The sequence below is a fragment of the Colletes gigas genome, unplaced genomic scaffold (assembly GCF_013123115.1).
Source record: "Colletes gigas isolate AHSC1104 unplaced genomic scaffold, ASM1312311v1 Colletes_gigas_Sc00002, whole genome shotgun sequence".
Taxonomy (NCBI): Eukaryota; Metazoa; Arthropoda; class Insecta; order Hymenoptera; family Colletidae; genus Colletes; species Colletes gigas.
In genome coordinates this window covers 5,428,153-5,440,045 of record NW_025106631.1, presented here as the reverse complement: position 1 = coordinate 5,440,045, position 11,893 = coordinate 5,428,153, and the positions used below count along the sequence as shown (strand labels likewise).

At 35.6% G+C, this 11,893-nt stretch overlaps 1 protein-coding gene across 1 annotated transcript in view; it reads right to left on the bottom strand.

Moving 5' to 3' along the window:
* Window positions 1-657: 657 nt before the first annotated feature.
* Window positions 658-11,893, bottom strand: part of LOC122402029 (RNA/RNP complex-1-interacting phosphatase-like) — a 46,162-nt gene continuing 34,926 nt past the window's right edge. The window contains exons 7-9 of the mRNA XM_043404543.1: window positions 6,678-6,738; window positions 6,400-6,446; window positions 658-5,410 (exon numbers count right to left, since the gene is read on the bottom strand). Of these exons, the coding sequence (XP_043260478.1) occupies window positions 4,581-5,410; window positions 6,400-6,446; window positions 6,678-6,738 (938 nt within the window). The 3' untranslated portion in view covers window positions 658-4,580. The remainder of the gene's footprint in view (window positions 5,411-6,399; window positions 6,447-6,677; window positions 6,739-11,893) is intronic.

Here is an 11,893-nt window from a genome sequence, read left to right as displayed (position 1 = left end):
AGTCTGTGAGCCACTGTATGTAAGAAAAGAAAAATAAATTAGTGAAAATTATTAAAGCATGTTGCTTCACCCAAGAAAATAATTCAGGCAATGTACAAAGGATTAGGAACTGTTTATACAAGATACAAATCAGTCAGAGTGATGTCAGTTCTTCGGCAAAATGCGTATATTTAGGTCTTCTATTTAGATATTTAGATATTTATTGATATTTATGATTTTTTTTCAGAATGAAACAATCATAATTGGCCACTCTGGATATTCTAAATCTTACAATTTCCATGGTTTCAGCCATTTTGGACGTGTGAAATGAAAAATGAAAGGAATTTCTTTATTAGGATCTATTTGGAAAATGTCAATAATTAAAAAAATAGCAACTCTCTGAAGTTTAATTATCGATTTTTTCGAAGAATTAAGAAAAACAAAATAAAAAATGTTTTTTAGAAAGACGCGTTTAAAATATTCTTTATGATTCTCGGGGAACTAAAAAAGTATGAAACTCGGAGTTTGGACACAGAATTCACCCGAATTATCGGAATTATTAATTTTTTAGCTCTTCTTCAATAAGTGTAAAAAAAAAAAATCGATTTTTTGAAAGGTTTACAGTAAAATACCCTCTTAATCAAACCAATTTTCTAATCATTTATTTATGCAGCAGATCAGGCGCCGTTAAAATTATCACTTACATCGATAAAATATAGTCGATCTCAAGACTTTCGAAACAGAAATTCCACGTCTAGAGTAACCTTTATATAAAATTGTTACATTTTATAAAAGATATGTTTTCGTATGTACTATTTAACAACGATCACATTCGTACATGTAACAAATTATATAGTAAATTTCAAAGGCGTAAAAACTCTTTCGTGAATGCAGTACACATTTGGTTCCCCTATTTTTCATTTCGAACCTATTCCTAGAATTTTGTGGGAAATAAATATTAAAATGACAAACTTTGGGACAATAATGGGTAATAAAAAACTCCAATATCCACCGTTGATTCGATAAGCTAATTAAAATCGACTTATCTAATTATTATAACATCGGTGATATTCAAATTTGAGAACGAAATGAATCATCAAATTTACGGAATTTTAATTAGGTCTAAATGCGAATTCGTTAACTATCCACCGTGGAAAAAATAGTTCGAACAAAAATTAAATTATTTTGAGATTGTCCCACGTAATCTAGCGTAATTATATAATTTTGAATGCACTGATGGATACAAACGTTAACAAATATTTTAATCTTAATATTGTTTATTATAATAGACTAACAAATTTTGTCACACAACGTACCACTTTGCAACATTAAGATTAAAGTATCTTCTTAACTGAAAGTTTCTCAACATAAATAACTTTTTATTCTAGGAAATAACGAACTGCATCCACGAATGCATAAAAAATTATACGAATTCTATTTAAGAAAATATATGTCACCTTTGTATGAAGAACTAATTATATTATGCTGTGTCGTTCAATATTCAAACCATTTTTTATACAGTTAGAAGTTCAGAAATAATTCGCATTTATAGATCAAAATCAAACACCCTGTATACCTCACGAGAGAAAATTTGGCGGGGTCGTAAGAATGCTACAATAAAACAAGACAAGAATAATTTGTACAATGTCATGCCCTTTTCTTCTTCTTACCCTAAAAAAAATAGTTATGCTTCTCAAGTATTAACAGATTAATTCAAAGTGTATGCACACAAACGCATCGATTAAATACTTGTTCGAATTGATTTCGTGATACCCAACAAAAAAATACAAATTCGTGGTTAACGGTACTGTTTTTGCTGAAAAAAAATGTACCACTGACTTCGTACACACCAAATAGCACTTGAAAAGAAATACTGTAGTTTGATGGTATTATTTTCAATTACGTATTAGTGGATTAATTGAGGAATATATGAAAAAAGCAGATTGATAAACTATTTCCTGTTAACAGTGTGTATTTCTCACCCTTATTCGTACACACGTATTATATTTTCACTAAATATTAATTAATTATTTCAATTTGCACACAGTATTAATACTCATAGCAATTTCAAATAAAACAGTTTCTCGTTATATTTTTATTCGCGAGCATTTACATCGATTACACCGTATTTACGAACCAGAAATACAGTTGTCGACAGTTGCTCGAAATGCAAATTCTGTTTCATAATATTTTTGCAATATTACTCTTTAAATACGACATAATCGATGAGAAATTTTAACAAACCGAATCGAACACCGAAGTCAACAACGCGGAATGATTCAGAAGGAGATATCACAGCTACAGAATTGCCAATTTCAATAAACTTTTTCTAAATGAAAAACAAAATTAAAGAAACACGAATTAAGCGATTTCTGTGGCACACCGTATAATTCGAGTTTTTTCTTAGAAAGATGATATCTGTTACTACAGTTTTATAGTTACTCGAAGTGATATCTTGTAATAAAGAAAAAGTAGACCAAGTGAATTGTATTATGTACACTAGATGCAAACAATCTTGTCCATACTGCCACAGATGCCACAATAAAACGTGTTAATCTTGTTTCGATATTTGGTAAAATCACCGATCTGATTTTATCAGTCGAAAGTCACCTTTCGTTGTACTGTGCAAAGCTGAAAAGATGATGAATAGAAGGAATGCAGGCACGATTAGTTGCAACGGATTAGTTACGCCCCTATCGTAGTTTATTATTGGTCGAAGCAGTCACGTGGGTCGAATGCTAGTGGCTAGAAAACTTTATCCCTGTAATGTCCCATTTACCTTTTTTCCAGCGATGCACAGTACATACAGAGTGTTAAATAAAAAGTTCAGGATTTGTAAGACAGTTAAAAGTCCTAATAAAAATGGCTTGATAAAATTAATATTCCCGGAATTATAAACAATTTTCTGTTCACGACAGAATCAACGGATTAATCTTACTATTTTTTCTGTTGGGGTTTACAAAAGATTTTCCATATAATATAAATCAAATTATTTATAATTTTGGGAATATTAATATTTCAACCCACGTTTCTCAGGACTTGTATCTTTCGAGGAAAGTATTATCTGTCCTGAAAATCGTCAACTTTTTTCGAATACCTTGTATATTGTTAACACGTTGATTGCCAAAACCCGTAAAATTTTATACGAAATCAAAACTTTGATTTTCGACCATCGTAACGAGAATTGTCCACAAAAATTCACATTTTTGACCAATTTCTCTCATCCTATTGTCTGAAAACTTTTGAAAAAAATCGGAGGCATTTTATAGAATTTTTAAAAAATTTTTAATTGAAAATTTAAATTATAAAAATGTAAAAAACCTCAAAAACTGTTGGAAAAAAGCCGGTTTACATTTAAGAGGAGCTGTTGTATTCTCAGTAGCGAGCAAAATGGCCGAATGTTAATTCACCGCGAAGTTTTTGAATATACGTCCAACATGAATTATATATTTTTTTCAACTCCTAACTACATAACAGTGGGAAACACTTATTTACAGATGATTCGAAAACATGTTAAGAATATTTCAACCTGAAATATACATAAATATTGCGACGTTTTGAATTTAAAAATATATTCAGCTAAAATTATTTTGAATACCTGTCTGTTCATTCCAATGCTAGTGTTAAAGATTAAGTAGGCGACTTAACACTGTTTGGAGAACGGGCTGAACGTATTTACAGTTTTAACGCGAGACAATCTTATGCTATCGTAGTTCTTTTATTTAAATTGCGTACTGATAATTCAAATCGCTTTCGAAAAAGATGTATTATCTTTCTATTCAAAAACCTAATCAAAAATGAAACACCTCCCGTCGCCAAGAAATTATATAACATATCAGATCGGTTGGCACTGATTTTCGATGGAAAATGGAGGACAAAATTTGAAGCAAAATTTAATTTGCAAAAGGGTGAATTTTATCTATGACTGGATTAATTTGGAGTGCAAAACCTATATTATCAATTGTCGAGAAGTTGGCTAGCTCCGCCCATCCCCACTCTAACGACAGTAAACTAGAGTGGGGCACCAATCAGACCAGCATTCCTTTCACAGTACTTACTTTCGTAACTCCATCAAGATCCATCGATCTCACTCGGATTAACCAACTTTTTAAAATCGCGTCTCGAGAATTAATCAACGTGTTAAAAATATAATAAACTGCAAACGTTCAAATCGAAAATAGAATAAAAGGAACAAGTTTGATTGAAATTGGCGACCGAAGTTAGCGATCCCATAGTTACTCCCTTCCGTCGACGGCCAAGTAATGAAACCAAAGAAACAAAAGTAAATATAATTATGATTACCGACAAGGTGCATTTATTTCTCGTCAACGATGCATGTAATCTTCAGAATAGCGTCTAAGGAACGTGTACAGAGAGAAATGGATTGTGAAGGATGCGCGACGATCCGTGATTCACCGATCGTCGACGTACAGTTTATTAAATCGGGAATTTCGTTATAGTGCGTCCAACAAATCTATATTTCCTCTTTCTCGTTCGAATCAGAAAAATGTCCATTATCGTACTAGTCGGAGCGATCGTCGTTGTCCGTGAAATGTTCCTCCGAACATCGGCGACGGCGATTTACATAAAATATCGTACGTTTAAGTAACACTATGCCTCCTGAGCGGCATATCGTCACTTGTCCTGATTAAATCGTCTTTTCGTTGGCCACCAGCGCGGTGGCTCGACGCGGCGAGCAAATTCTCCTCGAACGTGTCCACCGTGAAGTCCTGCTCTTTGGGCAGTTTCGGTAACACCTTGCTCATCTGGTTGTTCCGTCTGATCAGACGGGATCCGGATCTGATGGTGTTTCTGACGGACGTCACCATGTCGATTCTCATGTGCTGTTTCCTCTTTTGCGTGTGTATTCGTTTTAGGACAATGGGTCTGCCCGGTGCGGCAGACGGCGGTGGAGGCGGTGGTGGCATCTTTGGGGGTGGTAACCGGGCTGGTGGACCGGGCGGTAACCGAACTCCGACCGGTGTTCGATTCAGACCGTGCTGAGAGGGAAAACCCGGGGCGAGGAATCCTGGCCTAGGCGGCGGCGGAGGCATAACTGGTCGCAGCGGTGGTCCGTACCTGAATGGCCTCGGACCGTACATAGGCAGAGAACCAGGCGGCGGTGGAATCGGTGGCATGGAACGGAAATCTTGCGACGGGCCCCCGAAACCGAAACGCGGCAACGGATATGGCCCGTTTTTCGCGAAACCGCGTCGCAGAGGCAGAAATCCCGGCGGGCCCATCGTGTTTGGGACCGACTGGTTCCTCGACATCTTGAACAACGAACGCATCTTCTCCGCCTCGAACGACAACGGCGGGGGCGACTTCAAACTGACTTTGCTCGTATCGATCTTCTTGTCGCGCGGCGTCTTCTTCAACGCGTTTAAATATATTTCGCGCTCGATTGGGTATCCACGAGCCTCCCCGAACGCTGAAACAGGCACAATAAGCGTTCTCTCACACTTTGATCCGGCAGAACCTCGCGCGATTAGATCAAATCAGGCTACTCGAGCGGGTCATCTTTACCTCGCCAATTATTTCACATCCAGAGAGGGTTAATATACAAATTCAAGCATTATTCCTTCGGACTTTCTTTTTCGAAAATGGCCTACCTCAGAGCAAGGATAAAAACCTTTTTGAAAGACGTTTATTATGTCGTTGCACGTACAATTTTTTTTTTTATGTTTAACACGAGATATATGATAACTGTCCTAACCATCGAACATTTAGCGTTTGTTAATAGAATTGATCAATATTAAGAAGGTACACAGCTTATGATGTTGTTTGTTCTTTAACTTGATTCAATTGTTAAGCTCCAATGTAGAAATAAATAATTGTGACTCGGGCAACTTATAAGTAAATTAATTGTTTTAAATAAAACGATATTAATTTTATCTATTTTAACCAATTGAAATAACACGAAAGGAAATCAATAATAAAAACACTGGTTTTAATTCATGTTTCAGGGTTAGAACTTCATTTTTCCTTACTGGAACCGAGTGTGTACATATTGTACCAATTTTTTGACAGATCTGCATGCTATATATGTATATGACTATAAAATAGTGTGAATTAAAGAAACGGCATTAATAGTATTTAAACAATTTTAAACTTTTCAGTAACTACATTATTTTACTTCAAACGTAATAATTACCTTAGAATTTTATCAGTTTAATCCGAGAACATACTCTTCTTTCATTGATTTGTTCAACACTCTAACTTCAATTTAAATTGAATATTAAGGTCTTCTACACATAACCTTAAATTGTTCATCAATTTTCCGCGAATGATTCGAGCAGACAGTACGATATAAATTATTACTTTGCGAATATAATCAGTAACACTGTCAATTCTTATTTACTAATCAAAAGACCGGTTTAATGGCAACAATTAAAATATAGGTGTATCTAGATTACCTACCTTTTAAACAATTGTCAAGTTCCCAACCTAACTGTTGCACAAGATACCTATAATGAAACAGACAATTACAAATGTACTTAATTATTCACTTAACGTAATAAATACTTTCATACAATATTAGATACAAGTTAAACGATACGAGAAATTATATATGTATGTACCTATTTCTAAATAAATGATCATTTTTATTTAATTATAGTAATTGGTACAGCTTTACACTTCATTAATTCGTAATGATTTTTAATATTACATTTTATTTAGCACTGAAACGTACTAACCTGCAAATGAGGTAGCCAGAACGATTTATACCATGCGTGCAGTGAACGCCAATAATATCTTCTGAAACAAAAAACAAAGACATACTTCGAATAGGAATTCATTTCAGATCTCTGACAATTAAAAGTATTTCATGATTACAGATAGAAAAATGTTCGAACCAAAAATTGAATGGTTTTCAGAGGTGTATAATCTGCTGTAATTTTTTTTTCTCATTAATAAATCTTTTTTAATATATCATTCGATGTAGTCATTTCCTGTGGAGAACTATTAAACCATTTATTTAATATTGAAGCGTCTAAATTATTAAGTTGAAATATTTTTTAAACCAATGGCTTTTTGTCATAAATAATACAGTACTTTTTTTATCGGGAATGAGTGGTTGAATCGATCAATGCATTAAAAATACTGAATGTCATACGAAGGAGATCATTATTTTAATGATATAGTAGAAATATTTAGTTTGTTAACTTTTCCATGTCTTTTGTTTAAAATAGGTTCAATACCGGAAACCAACCAATTTGAGTAAAATTTTTCGTTTGTTGCATGCTGAGCTCTATGATCTATACACCAACTATGATTAAAAGACTCAACTACTATTTAATAAAAGATAACAAAGAATGGACTAAAAAAATATTTTCGTATTAAAGGGCTCCCTTCGTGTCTCTAAAATTCTAGCACATTAGAACGTTTAATTTTAATTTTAACGCTGTTACACGAGAATCCTCCTTGAGATGAAGGTGCAAGATTAGGAATAATCCGTGAGTGGGAGAGAACAACGGTCGTTAACTCGAGAAAATGCATGCAAGGATATTAGCATTTCGAGATATTTCATAAGGTTCGGCGAACGAGATAACCTCAAAGAGAAACCAAGCCCAAAATATCGTAAGAGCAGAGCGTACGTAAGGCGAGACGCACGATTTCACGGGTCATCAATTCAACGTGGGTCACGGGGTCGGCGCATCTTCGGGCACAGCAAGGGGCTGATTATAATATTATCGCAAATTACCAGCAAACGCTGCGACGAATTCACGACAATTCCCGGTCGGAGCTGGTGCGGGTCACGGCGGCACTTTCGCGGGGGCCAACCCTAATGAGAGTAGTCGCGCCAATAACGACCCCCGCAGCCCCTGCCACCTTTTTTTGACCCGTCAATTTTATTCTTCATATGTTACTTTCCCGCGTGAACCGCGTATAAATGCGCAACACTTTGGAACCGCTCGTGTGAACCCCCCTTGCCCCCTTTGGCGCGAGTTATACTTAATTAAGTGGCCATCGAAGACCCCGGGCAATGCGTTGCTCGACCTTCGCGAGAGCCTTACTAAACCTACCACTTCGTGTATACCCATTTCTACTATGACCGGTCAAATGACCAGTCTCTTTTTTTCACTTTTACGAGGCAATGTAATTCTAATTTTTGCATTATACAAGGCGTTCAGCCATCCCTGAGAAAAATTAAATTAAAAAATTTCAAATCATTCTGAAAAAATTATTTTTAGTTGCAGAACTCAATTATAATCATTTTTGGTGAATAGATATACCCCTGAAATCCTACCCATTTTCGAGAAAAAAATTCGAGTAGGTATTGAAATTTTTAGACGAAATTAAAAAATTTCAAATCGTTCTGGAAAAATTATTTTCGTTTGAGGGAGTCAATTACAATCATTTTTGGTCATTAGACATACCCTCGAAATCCTACCCACTTTTGAGAAAAAAATTCGAGAAGTTGTGAAATTTTTCGACAATATTAAAAAATTTCAAATCGTTCTGGAAAAATTATTTTCGGTTGCGGGGGCCAATTACAATAATTTTTTATGAATAGACCTACCCCCGAAATCCTACCCATTTTCTAAAAAAAAATTCAGAACGGGCGGAACTTTAAACGTTAATAACTTTTTAACGAAGCCTCCTTTAACAAATTAGCATTCTTGATTTTCGTCTTATTTTGACCTCAAGAATCTCCCATTAAAATTTTTGCATATATAGAAAGTTGTCTTTTGATGTTTATTCGTAAGATATCTTTCTCTTTTATATTAAAAAATTTGTTGATTTTCATCATATACAAGATAAAATATCCTTAAAACCAAATTTTGTTCCAAGTCAATACTGTAGTTAATTCTAGAGAAAACAACTATTTAAGAAGAAATGCTGGCTAGTAATTACGCAAACATCCTGTATTTAAATTAATTTTCAATTAAATAAACAATTTATGGTCCAGTTTCATCGTACACTAGTCATACGATCAGTAGGAATTACTGAAACTTCTTTGGGTATGTAGAGTCGAAACAAATGTTAAAATAAACATAGAAGACAGCATAAATAATAATAGTTGTTACGTTCATATGATGAGGGATGAAATGCCCTTTAAAATGAGCGTTTGTACGAGTCGATAGCTTCATTAGTTCCGAAGATATAGCGATTTTAATTTCGCGTCGATGCGGTGGCTAGTTTCGGAGATAGGGTTTGTTTACGTTTCGTTGTGCGCTCGCGAGCTCATTGATCTCGCGCGCGTGAAAATAGTAAACAGTGCGTAGTAAATTCTTGGAAATACTACGCCCGGAAACTAGGTCACGAGAGTCACGTTTCACGTGCGACAAAGAGGTCCAGCGCGACGCGTCAGACGGAGACAGAGATAGTCAAATTAAGAAAAATACCCTTCTACATAAATTACGATATCTCGAAAACGGAAAGTCCGATCGTCAAAATCCAAAAACCATGTTAAAGAGGAAGCTTTGCCGCTGCTAACGGCGGCTCGATTATGGAGAAAGTGCTAATAATTTCGAAACTGCAGGTAATCAAAGTTTTAGTAAGTTCAATACGGGTTAGTAGTCTACTTTAACACGGGAAGTCCTATAAGAGAATTTTCTAAAAATTACCTATTTACATAAATTACGATATCTCGAAAACGGAAAGTCGGATCGTCAAAATCCAAAAACCGTTTTAAAGGGGAGGCATTACCGCTTCTAATGATGCCTCATTTATAAGTTTGTCTAAGTAATTAACAGAGAATGGTTTGTATAAACTAATGCTAATTTTAAATCAGATGCCAATCATAACAGAATTTTTATATTTTATGTTCGTTTATATTTATAAATAGTATATGTTAATACATGTATAAATGTTTGTTTTTTCAAGTTAGTTCAGTACCATTTGTAAACAAATCCTTGAAAGAAATTCGTTTTAACATTTCGGATTTGATGAATACAATGAAAGACGTTTTACAAAACGACATCGAACGATCGTTCGATGCATCGATTGATCGCGGGAAGAACGTACAGATATGTTAAACATTTTTCCCCCGAAATTCTGTTTCATTTCCAACGGATCGTGTGCGCATTCGATTCGAAATAGAAGGCACGTATTTTAAAAACTGCGCAAGTAATTTCAGGTTTGCCCGTTTTGCACGTACGGAACAGGCAAGGTAAGCTCATTCCAGGTTTCTTATCTATCACAGGGTCATCTCGCTTTTGCATACGAAGCAACATTTATCTTGCAGAAGACAGAAATATTCTCGGAACACGTCGGCATCTAATGTGAATCTGGAGCAAGCACCCCCGCCGAGCGCTAAGATACTAAGGCTGGCAAATAAACCGATCCTCGGAGAGATTGCCAATGACCCACGACCTTTCTCATTCACTGTATTGACTTTCATGAACGATCAAATATCGAGCAACACATATTTCCCTCTTACACTACCAAACTTCCGGCATACGGTCGCGTTCGTACTTAATGCTTTCACAATCGCTATCGCCTGTATCTATCCGACTTTACTTTAATTCAACTTATTACGTTTGTCGAGGTTCAAATTTTATGATATCCCAACATTTATAATTCTTTATAATTAAAAAACTCAAGAATAACTACGATTTAGAGAAATAAAGGCTCTGGTGTTCCACAGAGTTTTCATGTAGGACATTTACTATTTATATTGTATATTGACGACATCTCTAAAGTATTCCAACACGCTAAATTTATATTATATGCCAACGATATTAAGATTTATCAATAATGCAATTTAAAGTGACCTTTATGGGATTCAGGAATGGTGCTTAAACAAATTATTCCTCAATCTAGACAAGTGTCATACCGTTAAATTTAGTAATAATATAGTATGTACAGTAGAATGTACAGCTTATTGTACATTAATTATTTTACAAAATTTTCTAAGCGATAATATTTTCTCTGCATAATTTTTATTATGTTTTTCTTTAAATATTACTTCTCTTTGTACTAAAGGGTTTTTCTAGGGTTTAATATTAATAATGTTCCTAACATCTTTGTGTTCACTTTGGTCTATAATGTTAATATAAAAAGTTGTTTCAAGCAGAAATCAATCGATGAGCTTCAGAAGCTCGGAGTTCATCGTCCCAAATTTCAACAAACTATTCAGAAACTTTCGATCCCATTTTACTCGACATTTTTCTTCGAATTCTGATGGACTACTTTTTGAGAGATCTGCATGAATAGAGGCACTGCCTAGGTCGAACTAAAATCAAACCGACAAACTTAGTTCTTTTGTTTCCTTTGTTGGAACCTCGTTCGTTTAGACTGATCCTCTGCTTGTTTGAATTTAGAGTTTTTACGTTTTTTTAGAATTTGGATGGTCCACTATATAGAACCTAGATCAAATTAACATTGAAACGACGAACGTTTCTTGGTTCCTTTGCCTCCTCTGCTGGATCCCCGTTCATTTGGGTTGATCTTTCGTCTCCTTGTTTGTAAAGTGTATTCGTATCGTGGCGGTAAACGCGTTTAAAGACAAAGATGGTTCGGTGATGAGTAGACGGGCGCATGCAATTTTCGTTGATGCCCGCGGGGGATGGTTGCGAATGAAAGAAGAAGTAGAGGCAGTTAAGTAGGTGGAAGCACCCGGTATCGCATGCCGTTGGTGAACGTTAAGGTTGGTTTTCGGGCTACCATAGTAGTCGCGAAGTATGACCCGAAGCGACGTGGTTAATGTGGCAATATGATATATGTAGAAGTGAGAGGTACGTCGGTCGAAATAGCCTCTGGTAAAAGGCTCTCCTTTCGTGTTCCTACGACTTCTAGTAAGGATAAATACCGACGGGAATATACGTTGGAAGCCGCTGAAACGGGGCCTGAAAGGACCTTAAGGCCCGAGCTGCCCGCGCGCATAAACACGAAAATATCGTCCGAGCGTACGCGGAACGGAAAGGGCTTTTTTCACTCGGCTGATTACTGCCGTCTTAAATCAATC